The 23,336-nt window shown below is 41.1% G+C and overlaps 2 protein-coding genes across 6 annotated transcripts in view; both read right to left on the bottom strand.

Moving 5' to 3' along the window:
- ndrg3a (ndrg family member 3a) overlaps nt 1–3,512 on the bottom strand; it is a 35,733-nt gene extending 32,221 nt beyond the window's left edge. The window contains exon 1 of one of the 2 annotated variants that reach the window (XM_079683466.1): nt 3,362–3,512. The gene's annotated coding sequence lies outside the window, so the exon portion shown is untranslated. The remainder of the gene's footprint in view (nt 1–3,361) is intronic. The other variant, XM_079683467.1, reaches the window with a different exon arrangement.
- A 1,358-nt stretch (nt 3,513–4,870) lies between these two features.
- On the bottom strand, nt 4,871–20,651 carry phf20a (PHD finger protein 20, a). Of its 4 annotated transcripts, none has more exons than XM_079683462.1 (17): nt 20,498–20,651; nt 18,439–18,545; nt 17,237–17,408; nt 16,811–16,895; nt 16,053–16,129; nt 15,093–15,645; nt 14,927–14,977; nt 14,288–14,551; nt 13,534–13,722; nt 13,313–13,402; nt 11,245–11,400; nt 10,139–10,320; nt 9,951–10,050; nt 8,854–9,049; nt 8,284–8,710; nt 7,132–7,312; nt 4,871–6,177 (listed from the first exon to the last, which is right to left on the bottom strand). In XM_079683462.1, exons 1-17 carry the CDS (start codon nt 20,621–20,623, stop codon nt 6,035–6,037), a joined length of 3,099 nt encoding a protein of 1,032 aa, XP_079539588.1. In that variant the 5' UTR covers nt 20,624–20,651; the 3' UTR covers nt 4,871–6,034. The 4 variants fall into 4 exon arrangements, with proteins under 4 accessions (XP_079539588.1, XP_079539589.1, XP_079539590.1 ...); XM_079683463.1 differs by lacking the exon at nt 20,498–20,651 and adding an exon at nt 19,407–19,973; XM_079683464.1 differs by lacking the exon at nt 11,245–11,400.
- Nucleotides 20,652–23,336: the final 2,685 nt, after the last annotated feature.

Raw genomic sequence — 23,336 nt, 5'->3', positions numbered from 1 at the left:
CACGTACACGTCTCGATGATTGCTGAGCTACACACACTCACCAGGGACATAACTAGGACTGTGTGTATCATCTGTCTGCTTCTAGTAGGAACAACCCAGAAACCAGTTACCTTTCCTGGACGTTCCCTAGACGCTGAACATGACCCTTTGAATAAAGCTGCTTGCTACGTGTTTGAGTTTAAAGTCAGTCAATGTGTGCATTGAGTGACCGCTTATTTATTTGTTATAGTATCTATGACAACCAGGGATTCTTTGCTCTCTCACACAAACAAACACACATTTTGATGGACTAATATATAATATGTATAAATGCTTTACTAAGTGCAGAAAATAACCATCCATGCATAAGTACTGAAGGATTTATGCAGCCATTTTGCTCGTACCAACGTGTGTATGTTGGCGATTGTGAGTCATTCTAAAAATTGACAGGCAAATGACCACTATTTGCATCAACATACTGCCACGCCGCACCATTTATTTATGTAAGGAATCACGTTCGCCTAGCAGTATATTATGGAGAAAGCAGCAAGGCTGTTTAAGAGAGAAGCATGATGCCTAAAGCAGAAAAAACAAGAGAATTGTAGGATTAAAAATTGGCTACATGAGCCATTTAAGAGAGGAAATGAATAAGGAAACGTAAATAGACGGGCAATCAATGACAACCCCAAGAGAAACTAAATGAAAAGAGGAAACCAAACGTGGACGTTATATCTGCAGGTGCATAACCGGAGGAGAGTGATCCTAAATAAGCGGTGGCACTGAAGGACAGTCCAGAGGTCCAACTTGGCTTGGGTCCAGCACTTCAGATCAACAAGCTGACCACCTGTGCTCCGCCTCTGCTCATCACCACCTGCTGATTTCTGCTGATAAAGAAAATGGAAGCAGACAGAATCCTCCCTCCAGCATCCAGAGTGCGACCCAGCAGATAATAGTGTCTGAAAAATCACTGTTTCTGTTTTCTAATCATTTGTTTGCTTGCTATATCTAACCTCAATTCCTTTCCTGCCGTTACGACTAAAGGAGCATAGATAGATTGGAGAGCGGTTTGCAGTTCATCTAGGGTCAGAGGAAATGTAAGAATCAGGACAAACGGGACAAGAGGTCTGTATGCCTCAGCGGTTTTTGTTCTGAAAGCTGGAAGCTGTTGTGCAAATGCTTTGTGTTCAGCTCTAGGCCTGGTACAGTACAGCGGATTAAATTACAGATGCAGGTCAGTTACAGAAACACAACAGCAGCACCAGAGCTCCTACTCATCATTGGAAAAAAAATGTTTCCAATGACAGCGAGTCTCAGTGAATGTCCGTGTCTGTGGCGTAGGTTATGCTTTGCCCTGCAGGGCTGGCAAACCATTAGACACAGTAGTGCTGAGCTTAGTGCACACAAGGCAGACTCACTGTCAGCACGGTGGCTTAATTACTGTCTCCATCTTTCCAGTGAGTGTTATTCTCTGACGTTCATCCCTGCAAGAAATCCTCCTCTACACAAGAGCACTTCTCACTTTCTTGATGTACTCTGTAATCCCTGTAATAAATTATAGAGTAGTAATCCATGCAGTAAGGCGCCTTAATAGCGTTGTTTCTTTGTGGTGACATTACTTTACCTCATTCACAAGTTTAGTAATAAAGCGAATAAACCAACATTTCAGATGGGCAAACATTCAGAGGCTAGAGCAACCATGCGAACAGATTTCTGGGAGATTTCAACATCTCAAGCACAATAGGTGGCTTAATTAACAACTTTTGACACTCCCATTAGTTAGACAGTCGGTTTTCAGTTTGTAATAATCAACCAGGAGCGATGTGGCAATACACCTCATACTGCCCACCATCTGCTCTTTCTCCTGCTTTCAAAACAGAATACCTGTTTACAGATACACTTTTAAGCTTGTTAATAGCGTGGTCTTTGGGGTTTTTGAGTCTTTTACGGCAATGTTGTGAGTGTCAACAAACGCCTGGTGGTTGTTTGTTGTGTAAGCTGTATTCAAACCTCAATGATCATGTGACACATTTGAGTGCATTGTGGGAGACATAACATTGAATTTTACCCTACCACCATTAAACTATAACACTCAAATGTTATGTATTCAATAGCAGAATTTAGTCTTCAATTTAGAGATTGTTAATCAAGGTTATTTAACACAAAGGTTATAATGACCTTGTTTTAAGTGGTATTTTTAAATCTCCTCTAAATACAATTACTTTAATAACTCTAGGGTTCCTCAGTTTTCCTGGGAAATGTATTACATGTCCTTTTTTAAATATCCAAAGATGACTGTAGGTGTTTGAAGGTAAGGGAGGAACACCTGATGCCCACTCTCTTACACTTCCCACCTGTGTGACCTTAGCATGGCCACCAGTGACATTGTCATCCATCAAGTGGTGTCTGAATAGTGTAACACCTGCAGCCACATCATTGTGACTGACCTGACTGATAATGATGCATCTGCCCAGTCTAGACTCAGACCGTGATTGGAAAATAAATGTGCAGAAAATGAGTTAAACCAACAGTAAAGTACACATGAGAGACGGTCAAGCCACACATTCAACGCTATACGGTGTGGGGATTGCCCACAGTATTGAGTATGTAAGTCGCTTTGGATAAAAGCGTCTAACAAGTTACACGGCCTGTGTTTCAGTTCAAACTAGATCAAATCATATGCCAAAAAAATGGTGTTATTAATGTAATAAAGCTAAAAGTTCAACCTCAATGTTCCTATTTTAACAATAAGTTGATCTCCTACACTGGTACCACGAGTATAAAAAGGGTAAAAAGGTTTAATACATGTATTTTAGGTGTAAAGTATCTCCTTTTTAAGTACAAGACGGCTGATTACCCAGGTGTTTTAGCTCGGTAATTAACCATGCAACGCATCGTGACAGGCCTCATTTCTATAAATATAGCTATAACCCGAGTTAATATTGAGCAGGTACAACGTGTAACAGAAAACAAACTACTACAATGTCGTAGTGACTGACAAAATGAAGAAATTGTGTGAAAGATTCCGTTTATGTCGCATTACTGTTTGAGAGGAGCAGCGATTAACTCAATTCAGCTGCAGTTTTTCGAAATGAACCGCTTTGCTCGCGCTCATTCAAGTCCTAGCGTTAGTTCGCCCAGTGTTTCAAACGTTCGTTTTAAAAAAAAAATCATCATAACGGCTGACAACGTTCGTTTTATAAAAATAAATATAACAGTTCTAACGTCTGCCGCCAACCACTCCTCAATAAAAAACTAGTCGATGTACGGACAGCAACGTGAACAGGTTGGGAAATCCAGCGAGCAGAGATAATCTCCTGTGGCATCGGTGCACATCTGTAATGGGAAGGGAAAATGGGGGAAATGCTATGGATGTATGACTTACCTCGTCGGTAAAATAAGCGGTCCGGTTGGTTTCAGTTAATTCCTCTCCACGTACGTTGTTTAATATCAACGGCAATATGTATATTTAGGTATATTCGGTAGACGTTGCTGCTGCCTGCCGCTTCTTCCTCTGTCTCTAGTATTTCGATGTGATTCTGGGGCGGAACTACACGCTTCGTCGCAGACAGCGGAGGAGCCAATCATGGAGGACGGGAGGAGGAGGTGCTCAACACAGAGAGGAGCAGTCAACAGGATGTCTCACTCTGGAGCAGATCATGGAGCCCAGGCCCTGCCTCCAAGGTACGGGGAACAAATGTTCTAAAAAACTGTCCTCACGATATTATTTTACAATTTGTTCTGGATCTCATTAGTAGCCAAGCCCCTTTAATCTGTGCAATTCAGCATTCATATTTTTGTAATAGCAACACACCGCTGTAGATGCTGTAATATAAATGTCATTTACAATGTTTACACTTTTACTTGGATATACATCTTTTTTTATTCATTCATTTAATTTTTTGGGACATTTAACTTTAATAAACTGCACAAAAACGTTATAAATTGTTATTGTACATTTTGTAGATTTATATTTCTTGTAAACATTTATTTTATATTTTAATTTAATTAGGGCACCGACAGCAGGAGCAAAATAGCCTATTGATATTGCTCAAAGTTTATTTATTTTTTGTCTTTTCAGACATTTTACTAAAACTTTTTATGTTTATATAAATTATGTATATATTGATATATTTTATTTTATTGCACATTATTAGTTAAACTTATTTTTTATATTAATAAGTATTCTATTTTTGAATATATTTGTATTCTAAAATAGAGTAACTGTCCTAAAACCACATAATAAATAAGGTATTCTGACTCTGAAAAATCCTCAGTTAACTTTTTTTTAAATTTATTTTGATATCAAGGGGTTTTGGTATAAATCCAACACCCTCAAAATCACAACAACATGTTGACTTCGCACTGTACAAGTTAATCGCAAGCTATTTTCCCTGACCCATCCATCACCACATGATGTGGGTTTACATTTTGGAGATTAAGCGCTTACAATTCCCATCAAGTTTCTATTTTCAATCTGATTAGGTAACTGCACAAATCGGCTATGTAATAAAAACACATTTCATCAAAGGAAGCACAACATTTTAATGTTTGAGGTTTTTCCACCCCAGAAAACCCTGTTGATACACTTCTCCAAACTGCAGCTTCACAGAGCTGTTTTCGGGTTAAAAGCAGCTCTGTTGCAATGGTCAAATCGAATTTCTTGCTCAGCAGGGTTTCCTCTAGTTCTGACACACCTCAAACAGAGGCCTTCAAAGTAATGCTGCCCTCAATTTCAATCTGATTGTGTAAGAGCACAAATCAGCTACGAAGAAAACATGTTGCGTCAAACTGAATGACGCAACTTTTGACACTGGTGGTTATAATAAAATGGAAAAGGAACACTCCTCTTTAGCCAGAGAAACAATGAGAAAAATAGCCAAGAATAATCCCATAGTGATTAATAACAATACTTTATTTATGTACCAGCAAATTGGTTTGCATCGTTTCTGACATGTCCCAGCGTCTAAGCCAGACACGCACAGTACAGTAGCATACAATATATGAATTCCGGAGAATGTTTTCAATAAAGAAGAGCACATATTTGAATAATATATTTACAAACAAGCCAAACACTGTAAATAAAACAGATGAAAAAAAAAGAAAGATACATGTACAGGTCTTCCAAATATTATTTGTCACTGAAAAAAAAGCACAAGATGCTAAGTTAAGAAAAGACAAATCCACGTTACAGTTTTCAGTGAATCAAGGTGTTACAGCAAACACAATGCAAATAGCAAATTGGAGTAAAGGATAATGACAAACATATAAAGATTATAACTGATAAACCGGGCACAATGATGAGAGAACTGTTAGAAAAAAACCATTACAGATTAAGACAGAACAGAAACCACACTTGTTATACGTCTCTAAAAACAGAAAATAAGATGCCTTTGATTCCAGACAAACATAACTTCACAGTGTAGATATAAATCAAACCCTTGAAACAGAATATTTGTAGAGGCTTCTTGTACAGTGTCCTTACACACTGGATGTCTTCAAGTTACTGTCCACCTTTAAAGCAAAATACTTTGAATGCCAGGTGAGCGGAGCGGAGCTTTGGGACCTTGTTGATGCAAGAAAAATAATATCTGAAAACGTGTTCAAAAAACTATTGCAAAGAGGCCGAGTTGGTTCAGGAACTCGGTTGCACTTTTCAAAATAAATCTTCTGCATGTAAAGCGCTGTGTACTAAGAGACAGGGCAACCTTCAGCTGTAGCTCGGACAAAAGGCATTCATAAGGTTTAGAGCTGCATGGGAACCATAGAAGAGTAATCTGGTCCTAAGGGTTTTTCTCCTGCATTTACGAGGTTACTTTTGTGTTTAATCCTGATTTATGTTGCTGACAATCCACGTATGTTCATATACATATTCATATATGACACTGACTGGCTGCAGCATCAGATTCCACCACACAGATACCTTTTAAGAAGGAGAAACGTCAGCAGGAGTCAGGTCTTGAACTTGCATTAATATCGAAGTCTTTGCGACTGGTGAGCTTCCTCGGCTGCACCTGCTGCGGCGGGTCGTGTACGGGACGGCTGTTCTCTGGCGCCCTCATGTGGAGCTGTACAGGGCGATCTGCTGCACCTTGCCCAGCTGAGTGAGCAGACGCTTCATGCGGTGCTTCAGCTGAGGCAGGCGGGCCAGAGGCTCAGGGGGCTCCAGCTCCCCGGTGTAGTCCAGCCAGCTCTCCAGCACTGAGGAGGAGAAAACACGGTTACACATCATGGGGTTGAGAGTTCTTTTAGTCTTAGTCCTTTGTCTAATGTCCCTGCTTGTTGAGTTAAGTAGCTGTTTTTTTTATTTATTTTCCTTCAAGTCAAAGCATTCAAGTCTTATCTTAGTCAAAGACGAACTCAACATGAACTATTTCATTGTGGTTCAAGTAAATAGAACCCCTACCAGCACAGAACACACAGGCCAACCCAGGTGTGATACCATCCTTATAACCATTTGTGCGTGACAATCTCTGGGCTGATTTGCATAATTCTATGCACCATCAAATGCAAATGTGTTTACATTAAGTGCTCAATACTGAGTAGCACTTAAATTCTTCATGGAGGCACTGTCCTTGACCCAGTACCCAGTTTGCATTTTAAATCAGAAACCTTTTTAAATCATGGATATTTAAGTTCAAAGGTCTAATGTAGGAATAATAACTTTTCACTTGGCAGCCAGGTTCTACTGCCATTAGCTGAGGTAGGGAATGCATCAAAGTAAGACTTGGCAAAGAATGATGGCTTGCTTATAAAAATGTAAATTAAAAGCAGACCTATTGTGCTTATATTCAGATTAATATTTGCATTTTGTGCCTCAACTGTGACATGCTGTAATGTTCAAAAAGGTCTTTATTTTTCTGCACCTCTTTTCACCCTCTGTCTGAAACCAGAGCCCAGTCTGCTCTGATTGGTTAGCTGGCCGGCTCTGTGAGAGAGTGTGGGAGAGAAACTACCTCTGGAGGCAAGCCCCAAAAAGCATCATAGGGACTCTTTAGAAACTGACACGGTTGGAAAGAAACGTTGTGTAACCTACAACAAACAGTTGGCTGCTAATCTAACAGACTGGTGGACCGCTGATATAAGCACAATTGCTAAATGATTTCTTCCCTTGTAAAGACACAGCGTTACTAAGCAGGCCAGCGCAGGTCTTACCGTCCAGCTCCCTCTCGATGAAGTCCATCCTGTGTGAGACCTCGTCCTGCACTGCGTCGATGTGGTCCAGCAGGTTGATCTGCCTCTGCTGGTGCTGCCTGCTGTTATCTGCAGCCTCGCCGGGGTCTCTGCCCGCCTCCTCCCTCGTCTCTGCCTGGGACCACGAGCCCCCCAGAGCAGCCTGGAGACGATCGGGAGAAATCATCAGGCAAGACACTCAAGCTGCCAGTTCAATTCACTCTTTGAAGTTCTTAAATGTTATTTTATTGGAGGTTTTACTTTCCATTTTACTTTCAATTTGTCATGTTCATATAAAAAGAGACTTTATTTCATTTATTTTATTTTCATTACACATTCTCCCCATTTTTCTCCGGCATAAATAAAGTATTCTGATCTTATGTTTATGTCCTTAATCTTTTATTTATTTCATTTTAAAATGGAGCAACTGTCACTAAACCCAACTTCCCCTGGGATAAATGAAGTTTTGACTCTGGTCGAGTGTTTCCCATACATTGAATTAATTTTTTATTTTGGTGGTCTAATGCAGGGGTTCCCAAAGTGGGGGTCGCGAGACCCCGAGTGGGGGTCGAGAGATGATTACAAAATAAAAATGGAACATTTTAAGAAAAAAAGAAAAAAAAGGTTTGGGAACCCCTGGTCTAATGCAGTGCTTCATGCTTTTTTCAGTAATGCACCCCCTGACCGACCCCGGACATTTTTGACAGAAAAAGCCGATATAAATAATTACAATATAGTGATGTTCCATCAGTGTTTGATTTATTAACTCCTTAATGCATGAATTACAACAAACTAAGGATATTTTCATCTTTATGCCTGAAAAAAAGATTTTCCCAAGGAGCTTTTCAATTGAATTAAAATATGTTTAACAAACCAATGAACAAAATGATATATTATTAAAAACTATAAATACAATACACAGATGTAACAGGTTTATTTGAGGAACCCCTTAGTGGTTCTGGGAATATTTTATATAAAATTGTGTTTTCTATTTAACTTATTGTACTAAGATTATATTTGTAATCATGCATGGTTTTAACCTCACGTACCCCCTGCAGTACCCCAACGCGTGTGCGGTGCGGTGCCCCCACAAATAGAATCAAATTCTGGCATCCCTGTGTATTGAGGGCTAACCTTGATGCTGGGGCCAGTGGATTTGGGCTTGTCTGTTTCCAGCAGGCTCCCGTAGCGCTGCTCCCGCTCCAGCAGCTCCTCGGTGCTCCTCATGCTGTCCTCCAGCTCTGAGCCCTGTCGGGTCTCCACCACCAGCCTCTGCTCCACCGCCGGGTAATACGCCCGCGGTTTCTGGTAGCAATGTTCACTGATAATGTACGAGTCCTGGAAGGAGGGGAATGGGAAGGAGGAGCCGGACGAGGAGGAGGTGGCGGCTGTAGCGGCCCGGCTCAGCTTCTCCAGAGCGTTGGACATTAAAATCTCCCCTCGGCTCATGTCCTCATCGGGAGTCGCGTTGCTGCTGCGGCACGAGTCCGAGGCGGTCCACGACCTCTCCAGATGTTTCCAGGGCTGCCGCCACAGCTGCAAGTCCGGGTGAGTATTGCTCCTGAAGGGCCAAGCAACAGATAAGACTAAAATCACATACAATAAAATGATAACATATTTTATTCAAACTGGATGATACGGAAAGCAACTTATTTGATTGACTTGGTAGATAAGAGTCTCTTCATAAAATCCCTTTGTACTCACTGCAGGACGTTCATCTTGATCTGCAGTCCGCTGAGGATCTCCACCACGTGGTGCACGTCCCCCAGCAGCTGGTGGGTGGTGGTGATCTTCTTGGCGTTTTGGTGCGAGTAGTTCTCTTCCAGGAAGGACAAGCCGTACATGTGACCGTTGATCAACCACTCACGGTCGTACCAGTAGCGCAGACTCTGTCTCTGACCTGGAAATGATTAACAAATTGCAATGAAATTAAATCAAATGCATCGACTTGTTCAGAAATAACAAACCATATTAGAGCTTTGTTACAATTCAGTGATGAATCAAGCAATACTTCCTTGGGCAACTAACTTCTGTATCACAAGGTAAAAAGCATATTGTAATATTAAGATATATTTTTCCATAAAAAACATTCCTGTCCACTGATTATTGTACACACTGTGGTTTGTGTTATTGTCCACTAGATGGCACATAATACTTTTTCCAATGAAACAGGAAGTCTGCAGTGCTCTCACCAGAATAGCAGAAATACCAAGCTCCCAGGAAGTGCGCCGGACTCTGAGGAAAATATTTGTTGTGGCCAAACGGCGTTACTACACTTCCGTATCAGTCACTGGGCCCAGAAAGACTTTTTCCCATTGACTAACATTGGGAAAGAGACGTTTGTTATTTATTTTTTTACACTAAATAAACTACCCAGTATGAACATTTGTATAGCCCTTATTAAAAACATTCGGTCCTCAAGTTTTAAAATGAGCTAATAATGTTATTCTGAGAGTTATTTTCATCGGCAATATGAATGCGGATCTAACCCACGGGACCGCGCCGCCCGGTACGTTCATGTAACGTGTTCAGTACTACACGAGTTTTACCTTTACCCATGGATGCACAATAAGAACGGATTATATGGTTATATGAATACTTTCGTGACGTTTCGCTTTCTCAAATGTTTGGCCATTCTGTCTTCATGCGCCAATGAGCAACTCTCATAGGAATGAACGAGGCCCCGCCTCCCACGCTGTATCCAGTTCTTATTATACATCCATGAGCAGAACAGATCATTGGATGTCAACAATTGTTTTAACCGACAGTGTGTAGTTTGTGGTGCTTGACGTTTCCCTCACCTGGTGGGTCTCTGCAGATGTAGCAGGTGTAGCGGTCGGGAACATTGTCTTCCAGCAGGCCCATGCAGGTGCCATGCTGCCAGCACAAACAGTCTTCACACTGAGGGAGGACAAGCACGTTTAATTACTGCTATCCTGATACACAAAAGGAACACAGTGCGAGCGGTGACGAAACCCCCCCATCTCACCTGAATCATGAAGTCATTCTCCTCCTCGACCTCACAGATGCAGCGCACTAACTCCTGGTCGTTTGTGTCGACAGCGCCAGAGTCCACACTCAGGGGAGGCGTGGTGACGTCTAAATCCCCCCCGAAGTCCTCGTCGCTCCACCCACAGCTGTCAGTGGACCAGTCGCTCATGCTATCATCATCTACAGTAACAGGGACATACATTATTGTTTTTTGGGAAAATCACAGATATTAACTTTCAGATTTAGCTCATTGATATTTTTGAATCGATACAAAATGCTGCATGAAATGATTATCAACCAATGTTTTTATGAATTACACGATGAAGCAAGCAAAAGCAGCAAAGTAAAAGCTCAGGATTCAATCAACAAAGTGTTATGTATGTTTGTATATCGTCATTGACAACGAGCAACCAGTTTAAAAAAAGAGACAGTTCACCCCAAAATCTAAAATATATCGTTTTCCTCTTACCTGTGGTGGTTGTGTTTAACCTCTGGATGTTTGATGAGAGTTGCAAAGTATTGTATATATCAAGCGGAAGAAACATGACCCGGTTCCACAAGTTAATCCACAGACCTCGTTCTGAGCCGTTTCATTTACAGCAACTATTTTCTTTCTACCCAAACACATCAGCCAAGAGTTTCACAGAACAAAGTGAAGTGTGCATCCACTCAAGGACGGCACCATTGTTGCTTTTCCTCTCATGTCCTGGATGAAAACTTCCTCTTTGGCATTGATACAGTTGGCAGTTTGGTAGAAAGAAAATAGTTCCTGAATTTTACTTTTAGGGTGTGTGTGTGTGTGTGTGTGTGTGTGTGTGTGTGTGTGTGTGTGTGTGTGTGTGTCAACTTGAATAACCAGGCCAAGGTTTCTAAAAAGAGACATTTCTGTTTTTAAATGTATGTGTATTTTTTATTTTGGGGTGAATTGTTCCTTTGTCTTTCAGGTCATTTTGTGTGAAGAGCCACATTTGGACATGAATACCAAATGAGACACAGGTTAAACTGGAACAGCATGATGGATTGAATCCAGAGGGAACAGAAGAATGAAGAGGAGAGGAAGCCATGAACAGTCACACACACACACACAGTCACAGAGGTACCCACCATCCACATGTATCTGCTGTGAGTAGCTGTATCCAGGCCTGCTGTGGTAGGCCTCAGGCTTGTGATTGTGTGAGGGGGGGAATTTGAGTGGCAAATTCAATTTGGACTGAAGACCCAAAACTGAGATGTCAATATTCTTCTCACTACCTGTGTAGTCTGTTAATACAGGGAGGGGGAGGGGGAGGGGGAGGCAGACGTAAAACAAAATGTCATGAAGGGAAAAAAATTGTGGGACAACAAAACATGGACAAATAATAGACTCAAGAACTGACCGGGACAATCAATCTGATCAAATCCCAGGGTGCACCCATGACACCTTTTTCAGCGGATGCACACTTTTTGGAAAACAAATACTACTTCATATCTTTGAATAAGCACAAAACCCTAAAAATAATTCTTACAAAATGTCTATCTCTACTCATTGAGAGATTTTAATTTCAAACATACAGTGTCTGCGTTTGATTCTTGTTGTCTTGTCATAATCCATTGTTACCGGTCATTTTTGATGATAATAAATACATATTTAATAGAATCACATTTCCATTCAATTGTTAGGTTAATGAGTTTATATAAGCATGTTTAATTAAGACAAGAGAAACGCAACTCAAAAGGTTAGAGGGTTTCCCGATGCCGATGTTTAACCGATACATTAGTGCATCCTTACTTTTATAGTAAAACTAACAAAAATGGAAGGAAGGGAAGCTACACGTGAGCATGCTGAACATACTGTCCCTACATGATTTGTATATTGTACCAATTATTTTGTAATTCATTTAACTTTTGTGGCAGGAAAACAAATACTAAATGTTTTGTTAAATAATATATAAATAATTAGCAGTTTTTTAGGCCTGCATAATATGAGTACAAAACCCTAAAAACACTTTTTACAAAATGTCTCTTCTGTACAATTACCTACTCATTGAGGAGATTTTAAAATGTGATTCTTGTTGGCTGTCATAGAGAACCGCAGTGACGCGTCCTAAAACCCGGAAGTAAACTCCTTCCAGTTCCTTCGTCAATAACACAATGCAATTTCTCCAAAGGATTTTTGGAAAATAGCTGGAAATAAGGTCTGTGGTTGAAACACATTTAAGAGACGGATCACGTTTTGTTCAGCCGGATAATCTCCACATGTCTCCTACTTTTATAATTTTGGAATCATAAATCTAGTCGCCAGAAGCCAAATGCTAACGTTATGCTATAAACGAACTACAGCAGGGTCGCTGCTTCAACGTCACGCCAACTTAAGATCCATATTCAAACATACAGATTCTAAATGGTACAAGTTGAAGCTTTTGTTTGAACAGTTTGCAGGAGGCAGGTACTTGCTTTCAAGCGGAACACGGGGGGCAACAAACTAAGCGGGAGTGTTTACGTGTTTGGTGTAAGGACGTAAAACGGCCTGGACAACTTCTGCAGTCCTATTCAGCAACATGTTAACGACCATCGTTTTTCAGACACGTAAACTCTTCAGAAATCACCAGCTGATGTATTTAATGTCGTAGAACAAACCGTGATCTGTCTCTTCAAACACAGACCTTATTTGGAGCTATTTTCCAAAATCCTATGGAGAAATTGCATTACTTTTTGTCGAAGGAACCGGACGTGGTAAAAATGCTAACTTACTTCCGGGTTTTAGGACGCGTCACTGCGGTTCTCTATGGTTACGCAATTTAAAAGATTAGTGTTTCTGTGTTTGCCGATGATGATGTCTAACTGATACATTGGTGCATGCTAAACATACTGTAGCTACATGTGAACGCTAACTAGGAACATAGAGAGTTGTGATGGGGTTGTGTTGGTCAATATCAGTGCCACAGCACCAGCACTGATACAGTTCCTGTGGCAATGCAATTGTGATGTCATAGGTAATGAGTTGGAGCGTTGTGATTGGCCTGATGGAGCGATGGAGACCAGCGACAGATGTAACACTTGTCCCACACACAGAGGCTCAGCCAACACCCAGAGGAGTGAATGGAGTACTGTTCACATGCAGAGCAGCAGATATATGAAGAGAGGCCTGATGCAAGGCAAGGACCCCCCCCCCCCTCCCCTCCCCTCTTCTTACCAGACTTGGCCTTCTTTTTCTTCTTCTTCTTCTTTAGTTTAATACGGAGGAAGTCCTTCTGTTTCTGTTTCAGTTTGTCTTTTACTGACCCTGGGGACCGTTAAGTGGCGAGAGTTAGTAAGTCAAAGCAGGTTACTTTAATGATAGTAATAAGGGAAACAAGTTGGACTCTTTGTAAAATACACCATGCAGTAATTCTCCTTGTACTGCGTGGTACTGACCAATGTCAAAGCCGCACTTGTCAGAGTCCAGCTGTTGGCATCCGTTCCTGTCCAGATGGTTCTCCTTGCTCTTCTCCCTCAGCAGCGCCCTCTGCTGGTGGATCTGGGTGCTGACGGCAGGCGGGGCTGATGTGCGCCTGCCTGCAGTCTTCACCTCACCACGGGCGACCGGGGCAGGCCCAACAGGGTCTGAGGAAAACCAATGAAAGGCCAAACATTAGCTCAAAGCTGTGATATATAAAACAATGCAGTGTTGCTTTAGAAGTGTATGACTAGGGCTGCACCATTAATTGTATGGAAATTGAAATATGGACTAATAGGATATTTAAATTGCAGGAAGCACTACATTTGTTAAAAGCTACATATGTTTTGAATAAGCAATTTTGTCCCAAAAAGATCGTACTATAAATTAAAAAATAATTGAAATCATGCAGCACTGATTGACTAAAAATAAGAGCATGTCATGATTAGGTATTCTGATTTCCTGGCCCAGGTTATTCATTTGTACATGTAGTTAGATTTGGTTTGCAGTTAAAAAACAAGAGATCCATTGTGACATAGATAAAAACAGGCAAATTGTTCAAAAAGGACCCCGTGCTGCGTCACATTTAAATACACTAGAACAAACACAAACATTCAGGTAAATAAATAGCCGTGACAGTGCTGCAACTTTTAGAAAAAGCCGGTGATAATCAAAAGCTTTTTTTTCCTTACACGTCATACAGGACAGAAGTGACACTAGAGAAGAACTCACGCAGAGAGGCAGAGATGGTGCGCCTCCTCTTGATGCCGTCCAGAGGAGCGGTCTGTTTCTCCGAGGCTCTGGTCTGGATGCTCCTGGTGGGGCTGCTCTCGCCCTCCAGAGGCTGCTCCTCTCCGTGGTAATATTTCATGTGGTAGTGCAGCAGCTTGGCCTTGCGGAATGACTTCGTGCAGCCGGGAGCGCTGCACTTAAACGGGTTGTGGTCCAGGTTGATGGACAGGACCGGAGGAGGTTGGTTTTTGATGACGCGGTACACTGAAACAAGGAGCGAGGAACAGTCAGTGACACGGAAAGAAAGGGTGGAGGAAATTCCACACTAAGATAAGCTGATAAATGATTCATGGACAAAGTATTTAATAAAGTAATAAAGAAAGTCTGTGCAACCTGAATTGTCTTCTGTACTGTGTTGTAAATTGAAGACGTTGCAATAAAAAAAAATGTATTATAAAAAAAATAAAAGTCAAGTGAAATCGATCCCAAATGTATGAACAGCGTTACTTTAACCTCAAGAGGATAGAGAAGACAGTGTAAAAGGCAATCAGAGTATAAGACTATATGTTTTAAATGATGATATGATCATTTGACACCACAGAAAGCACTTCCAAGAAAATGTGTTTTGAATGTACTCACATGGTTCTCTGCTGAATCTGTTGGGGTTGTGGAAACCCTGCTTCCTCACCGCTATCAGAGGCAAAACAAATATGTAGTCTCTTGAAAATATGCCCAACGTGATATTTACTGCACTCGTTTTCACAATCCTGCAGAATGAAAGACATTTGACTTCATTAACACTTACGTTTCACAGGCACGGGAGGTGGTACATCCGCTGCGGGCTCAGAGCCTTCTGATTGGACGCTGGGCTTCTGCTCCACACCTCCTTTTGATTCTGTGGTTGTCATAGAGACAGGCACCTGCTCCATCTGTGCTGTGGGTGACTCCTCCACGTGTGGCTTGGGCGACTCTGTATATGGCTTTGTTTCCATCTCTTCCTGCTTCACCTCTCCATTCAGGAGACACTTCTCTTTGCTCTGCTCATCGGCTTTTTCCTCCTTCACCCCGTTGGTGAGTCCCGCCCCTTTCCCCAAATCCCTGGGCGTGTTCAGGTCGGTCACTTCCTCTTCCTGTTTGATGGCCGGCACAGCGCTTAGCTCGCCGTTTGTTTTCTTGTTCTTCTCGTTGACCATCCCCTGTTCTCGTTCATCTTGCTCACTGTTGCTGTCCTCCTCCCGGTCGGACGTGCTGCGTCTGGCTCGCTTGTTCTTGGGGCCTCCGTTCTCCTGAGGCCTCCTGCGGTTTGGGGCCCGCCTCACCATGGTTCTCTCAGAGGAACGACACTTACCTCCACCTCTCTATTTATCAGCAGGACAAAGATAGGTTTAGTATACTGAATCACTCAGAATTAATTAATAATGTGGACATTCGGGCTGCTCCATTATGGCAAAAATCATAATCTCGATTATTTGGGTCAATTTACTGTGAAAACATCCATTTATTGAAAAAACAATACAGTGAACATTATGTTTTTAACAGTTAATTACCCTGAACTTTAAGTATAATACAACTGAAAACACAATAAAATAAAAAATAGAAATAATAATAATAATAAAAACATAATCGTTTTATTTCGATTACGTTGTTTTCGTAATTGTTGCAAGACAAAATTGTAACTGCGATTAAAATACTATTAATTGAGCAGCCCTAGTGGACATAGAATAGAAGATGAAATGGTTATGGATGTTTGAATGACTAAATGTACCTCTTTAATAAACGGCTTCACGTGTATCTCCTTCACTGTCTGGATAACGCCATCGTAGAACTTCACAGTGTAAGATGCTGAAGAAGATAAAGGAGAGCATGTTTGAAACGAGCATGATGCTAATCAGGTAGCCCAGACTACAGACTACTTTTTATTCTACACTTGAATTGTTAATTCTCTTGTTGTTTATGTGAGATATCCCCCGATTTGGAGTTTTGTTATTGTGCATCACAGTTCTTTGTCCTTCGTTTGTATTTGCTATGACAGTCAGAGAAGCCATTAGGTTATAATTGAATGCAATTTTACACCACAGCTACCATTAAAGTGGACATTACGCTCATTTTCAGGTTCATATTTGTGTTGTATTGTACTGTGACATGCTTTCATGTTCAAAAAGGTCTTTATTTATCTCATACTGCCTGTGCTGCAACACCTCTGTTCACCCTCTGGCTGAAACCAGAGCCCAGTCTGCTCTGATGGGTTAGCTGGCTGGCTCTGTTCTGATTGGTCGACTGCTTAGACACATCCCGCCCCTTAACCTATCACGTACAATAGATATAACAGACAATAGGAAAGGGAAAACCCCTACAGATATAGAAGGGCCTCTTTAAAAAAAAAAGAAGTGAAACATTAACATTTCAGTTTTCATATTGCACAATCTTGATAAGGTCATTACAGTCATTCATTAAAAATGCTAAAAGACGTATACATTAAAATATATATTCTGGTCCAAATTTGCTCAGCACTTTGATACCCACCATCTTTATTGACCGATAGGACCTTGGCGGGGTAGAAACGGCAGTCGGACCAGCTGGCTAGGACCTTGTCGTTCACATGAAAGCCCTGTAGGGAGGACAGAGAGGACAGAGAGGATGGATCCGGGGCATGCTGTAGGCATGCTGTCAAAACTTGAAAAGGGCATGGTTCTTTTAGCTAACAAAGCTGTCATTGTTGTCCCATTTTCATTAAAAACACACAGTGCTCAAATGTGGCCCAACCCCAAATGTAAAAGTAAAAGATACCCATTTGGATTAAGCAAAAATAAACCAAATGGAAAAACCCCTCTAAGCAGAATGATGGAATAAAAGCTAGAAGAACCCAAGATAACCTATAAGTGGCAGATCTTCTCATTTCTCGATTCAAGACAGGTAAAAAAGCCGGTATAAAGAGCGGTGTTAGCTTACAGGAACAGGAGCGTCGTCCTGCAGGCCCTGCCGCCTCAGCGTCACTCTCTCCACGGGTCTCAGGTAGGGACTGGTCCAGTCAAACCACTCGTCGTAACGGTGGCTCCACTGGCGGTAATGGACCTGAATCTTTTCTCCTTCAAAGTCAACCTTCTCTATATTGGCAGCATACCTACACGAGAGAAATAATTCAATAATGAGTGACAGGGAGTGGTTTTAATGCATTGTTCTTTATTAAAAACAAATAATGAGGTGGCTAGTCAGTGGAAATGAGTCTATGTGGAAATGTCAAAGGGAATAATGATGCGTAACTTAAGAGGATGCTTTATTGGGGGTAGTGTTGGGCATTGAAACGTTACTATAGTCTAAAAAAAAAAAAAAATTATTAAAGAAATAGTACAATACCAAAGTTATAACCTCCAGTAACTTATTAAGATTTGGTCAAAGTTACAAAGTCATTACCTTTGATTATAATAGGATTAAAACGCAGGGCTCTTACAGCTAAAGGAAATGTTGATTTGATGCCAGTCTGATCAACTAAAACTGAAGAGAAACATCAATTATCAAGTCAAATGTAAACACTTCCTGCGCAAAATGCCTCGTATAAAGTCGATAGCCAATTTATATTGAATGTGCACTTCCCCCTTGCCGTCGATAACCAGCAGAAAGTGGATTTGCTCTGAGTATCTCTGCCATAAACCAAATAAGAATGTTGTTGATTTCGCAACCCTGATCAGTGTGAATGTGAGAGGCAGCCATCTTTTAAGAGGAATACAAATCAATGATAGGAATTCTTTTTAAATGTTCATGTCAGAAACAATGACAACATTTCAGAAAATCCTAATTTCTTAGCATGTTTAAGATCCGATTCAAGACATTTAAATACCAGACAGGGCCTTATTGTTTAGATACATTCATTAAATGTCTTTTCTGTATATTAGGGCCCCAGGGAACCCTAAAACAGTCTAGAGATAAATCGTACCGTCCTTCATTATCAATCCATATTAACGGCTGTTTTCCAAGAGGCTTTATTTGCTCTTTTAGTAAAAGATCTTTTAATGTTTAATAGACCAACAGAATAGCTAAGCCAGGCCCAGAAATGATACAAAGACACTGGGTATGTCAGAGAGAAAGAGAGAGGGAGTGAAGGAAGGAAGTGAATATTTACAGGGATGGGAGGAATGAGTGAGGCCATGACTCACCAGTTTTTGAGGCTGTCTCTGGCCTCGAGCTGAGCTCCCACCTCAAAAGATATCCCTCTTCTGTTAGGGGGCGTCTTACTCATACTGCCCACATCAAGGCTCCCTTCCTGTACACACACACACACACACACACACATTAACCTAACACACCAATCAAAACTACACCCATGTGGGTACACTACTGAGAGACACATTGTTCCTAGCCAAGAACACAATACACCGGACTAGCAAGGACTTTTACAGACTATCTTGCAGTCAGCCTTGGTTGTCTAAGGTCATCACTAACAATTATTTGCCAGAAGGCTTTAGCAAATCACAGCTTTGCACTCCAGGCTATATATTTTGGTGTTAAAAAGGCAATTGCGGCACTCCCACAGCAGAACAAGAATGCAGTCAAGGCTGGGAAAAGATATTGCCGGTGTAATAATACAGATTACACATGCTGTGATTCCAGTGTAAAGCAAGGGGAATCTGACATTGTAGGTGAGCCATGTACCTCAAATGATGATGAAATGTGCAACTACTACCAGATGTTCAGTGATCGGCAGGGTTGTCTATACTCACACAGGCACAAATGATGATCTTTAGCAAAATGAGCAGCATTAAAGCAACCAATATGTTATTGAACTCCCTCTCAAGGAGGAAGAACAAGAAGGAACAAGATCTACGATGACATGTTCATAGCTTTCACTTCCTACTCAATCTGTAGAGCAAACAGGCAATCATGCACCAAAAATACTCGACTAATGTACATTATAATGGTCTTAAATGGAGTATTTGTCCATGCAGTCTCATCAAATCCAGACCCATAGCCTGCTGCAGCCCCTCGGTGGAGGAGAATCATTTTTGCATAGAAAATGTCAATTCCCTCCCTACAACAGGGGGTTCTTTGTCAGGCATGCAGAGGACAGATCGGCGCCTTTCGTTAAAAAGCCAAACGATTTACATTAAACACAATAACGTCTTACTTTTGTCCAGGCTACAGCCCTCTCGGTTCCCCATAGCGGAGGCAGTCCGGGTTGCGAGTGCGACGCACAAACCGGATATCTTCACACTACTCAGCCCACGTGTTTTCTGGTCAACCGATTTTCCCGTACGGACACAATGGGGAAGACAATGGAGAAGAGCCTTGGCGGCTAATCGCCTGCAGATACGGACACCCAGCACGGTATCAACGAGCAAACTATATCCCAGTCAGTAATATGCAAAGTGTAGGATGAAAAGTGTGCATTTTATGGCCTGCACAAAGAGCCAGACAGTCGACAGCGACACAGGCGGGACACACACCGAGAGTTGGTGATGCCCGAGTCAGGAAACGGGTGATCAACACCAATTTAAAGTGTTACATAAAGCATATTTTTGGCTAATTAAGCGTAAATTTAGAATTTAATAGGATTAAGGGAGAAAAGAGCGTCCCACACCCTTTAATTTTTTCACATCTCTCAACCATAGACTGTTACGAAATGGTCTTATTGTTATTTTTAGCAGAAAATACGAGGGTGTGTTTTTTGTAGCTCATAGAGATATTCTACCGTTGTCTACTTTGACACTTTATTGTCCAGTATTTTATAACCAGTGGGCGTAGCGAGAGAGAGAAAACGTCACCTACGCAAGAGCTTTTCGTGAAAAAGATTGGTCTAAAGGCTCTCAAGTGGGCGGGATACTCGCATCTGATTGGCCAAGCAGCTGTCACTCACAGATCTGTTCTGGGCCTCGCGCGCTAGGCCTTTACTTTGTCATACTTTTGGTGCTGGGAACGAGCGGCGTGGAAAAGGAAAGCATGAAACTTCCACAACTAGAGAACAACGTAGCCATTTAAAGGCACCCAATAAAAATGCATATGCCGAACAAGAGCCACACCAATAATGACACGAACAGATAAACGAATTGTACTGAAATACACGTCTTAAAACCTACTTCGTCACGTTTGTTTTGAACTAAAAAAGCCGACATGCGGCACCATCCGCCGCTGACGCATCCAGCAAACCCTCCTCACTATCGAGGTTATAAACGATTATAATCTCTGAGACGAGGGAGAGACACACTCTGGGCTTCCTACCTGTTCTCCAGTCACTCTTTGTCCGGTTGGGGGGAAAATATGCACCGTAATCCCTGAAGGAGTGCAGATACCGCTGCCTCCGCCTGTCTGCTCCAGATCACGCAGTTGAATTTCTCCCAGTTGCATTCACCGCGGGCAGTGTGGCGCTGCACTGCGCATGCGCCTATAGAGACCCAGGCCCCAAGTGTTCCGATAACATCATTCATCAGCTAACATTGAGTCGCTCATAATATTTAATGATGATGTTCATAAACATGTCAAAAGCACTTTTATTTGGACCTAAATGTACGAATAACATGGTGTGGTACCGACCAATATGTCACTGTTTGAAATAAACAAGGCCATTATTATAGCTTGCTCATTTCCATATATGAATACACTATGATCCAGTAAGTCATGGAAGGACTTAATGTTTATGTATGTTCATAAACATGTCAACAATTGTTAATAAAAACACTTAAAAGCACTTTTAAAGGGACCTACCTACAGAACCAATAAGCTTTTAGGACAAAGCATTACTAATATTATCAGCGCTTACAAATAAACAAATGGAGGCCATTATTATACCTTGCTACTTTTCATAAATGAATACACTTTGATCCAGTAAATCAGGAAGGGCCTGAGCATGCCATTGTTCACACAATAGACCTGTTGTTTTTTATAGGAGTTTATTTAGGGTGACCAAGCTATATAATACTCACAACATTGGTGGGTTTTAGTGTGTCCGCCTATTTAGGATGGCATACCCTTAAATGATCTATCTTCCTATTTATTAATCTATTTTACTGCTTGTACAAGTGTTTTTATGGATATTTCTACTCTGTTATAATAAACTAGTGAGGACATTTGTTTGTGTCACTGTACCGTTGTTAACTCTAAGAAAGGTTCATAATACATATAACCAAAGCACTGTGAAAACATCATATAAACACAATAAAGGTGCCCAAGTAAGGCTGATGTTGTTGCTGTTACAGTGATTTGAAAATAAAAGCATGCTATGTTCATGACCTCTGTCACTGAATGTGCTTTTTGAAAGAGGCTACCATTTGTTTATTTTGATTTTTACTCAATTTGTTCCACGATAGAGGTCCTTTTACTCTGCTGTCATGGTTACCCCTCTTCACCAGGAGCAGACAGGTACATCATGGTGTCAGGAGCAGTGACCAGTGATGTGCATAAAAGGGCAAACAGTTGAATATGTACAGATTGGAGGAGTCAGGTCATGCTGTGTGACAGGATGGGGAGTGTGTGTTTGCTAAACCTTCTCACCCTTACAGTCACTAACAGATACTAGGAATAACACTATCATAACTCTGGACAAATAGACCTAAAAGCCTTCTAGATGTGTTTCCAAAGCTAACACGATACCATACTATGGCTCTGCTGAACAGATCAGCCAAATAGACCCCTATTTCCTCTGTGATTGAGGAACACATGTTTACCATTTGGAAAGCATTTCTGAGAAATGCAAAGATGAACTGCCTCCTTTTCAATGGATACTTAGTCAGCACTGCTAAAAAAACAAACAATAACATTGTTATATTTAAAATACAGACCAGGCAGAACCGATACAAATCATTTTCTTTTTCAATTAACCCATTAGAAATTCTACACTTATACATTTTTCTTCTCTGGATAATTAAAAGATATAATTGAGATGTTATATTTAAAAGCATCTTTTGTTGATTATATGCATGATTTTAGTGTTTTTGGTTCAATTTAAAACCTTAACCCTCCTATTGTCTTCGTTTTCCCCCCCTTGGTGTTCGCGGTCAAATTTGACCGGTGAATAATCACCCTTTCAAACTGTAAATATTGTATCAGACTACTGGTATACATGAAAAACTGCAGTAAATATACAAAGAACAGACACTGAACAGTATTGCGTGTGCCAGGTGTGATCCATGTGGGGGGATGGGCACATAAGAGCGGGAAGTGTGTGTGTGTGTGTGTGTGTGTGTGTGTGTGTGTGTGTGTGTGTGTGTGTGTGTGTGTGTGTGTGTGTGTGTGTGTGTGTGTGTGTGTGTGTGTGTGTGTGTGTGTGTGTGTGTGTGTGTGTGTGTGTGTGTGTGTGTGTGTGTGTGTGTGTGTGTGTGTGTGTGTGTGTGTGTGTGTGTGTGTGTGTGTGTGTGTGTGTGTGTGTGTGTGTGATCTTTATCTGATCCAGATGGTTACTAATTCCTTTTCTTTATGGCGGTCATTTTTGACCGGGAACACCATGGGTGTTACAAAGTTGACTAAATCATCCAAAATTCAATGAAAGTGGTGATCAGCAATTTAATATGTTCAAATGTCTACTGTGAAGGATATCATAAAGCCTTAATGCAATCGAATGTAATAAATTAAAAAAAAAGTAATGATTGATGAAAGGAGTAAATCTGTCAGATTTGACCCGAAGACAACAGGAGCATTCATAAATTATATATATTTATATTTCAACTATTGAGCTTTTCACCAAATGAAAAGTTAAGGTCCTTTTACAGGTCCTAATGTTATTTTGTGAATTTAAAGAGATTTCACTCCTTTGTTGCTTATTTAATTAATTAAAATCCCTAAATTATATAATAATCCATTAGTTTAGACCTTTAGTAAGATCACACTTCAGATTTGAATACCCACACACTCATCATTAAATCTCACCTGAAACATAAATAACAAAATACTGCAATTCAGCATTCATTATTTACAAAAGGCAAATTTTCTCTTGGACTCATTTTAAGAGAAGGATGGTGAGGTCGCAGCTTCCTGCCCGGGGTCTTTGTTTCCTCTCCCCTCATTTCCTGTCTCCCCTCTGCAAACCCCTATCAAAATAAAGTCAAACATGCCAACACAAACAATG

This window comes from Notothenia rossii (assembly GCF_949606895.1).
Source record: "Notothenia rossii genome assembly, chromosome: 5".
Classification (NCBI taxonomy): domain Eukaryota; kingdom Metazoa; phylum Chordata; class Actinopteri; order Perciformes; family Nototheniidae; genus Notothenia; species Notothenia rossii.
This window is presented reverse-complemented; position numbering and strand designations above follow the sequence as displayed.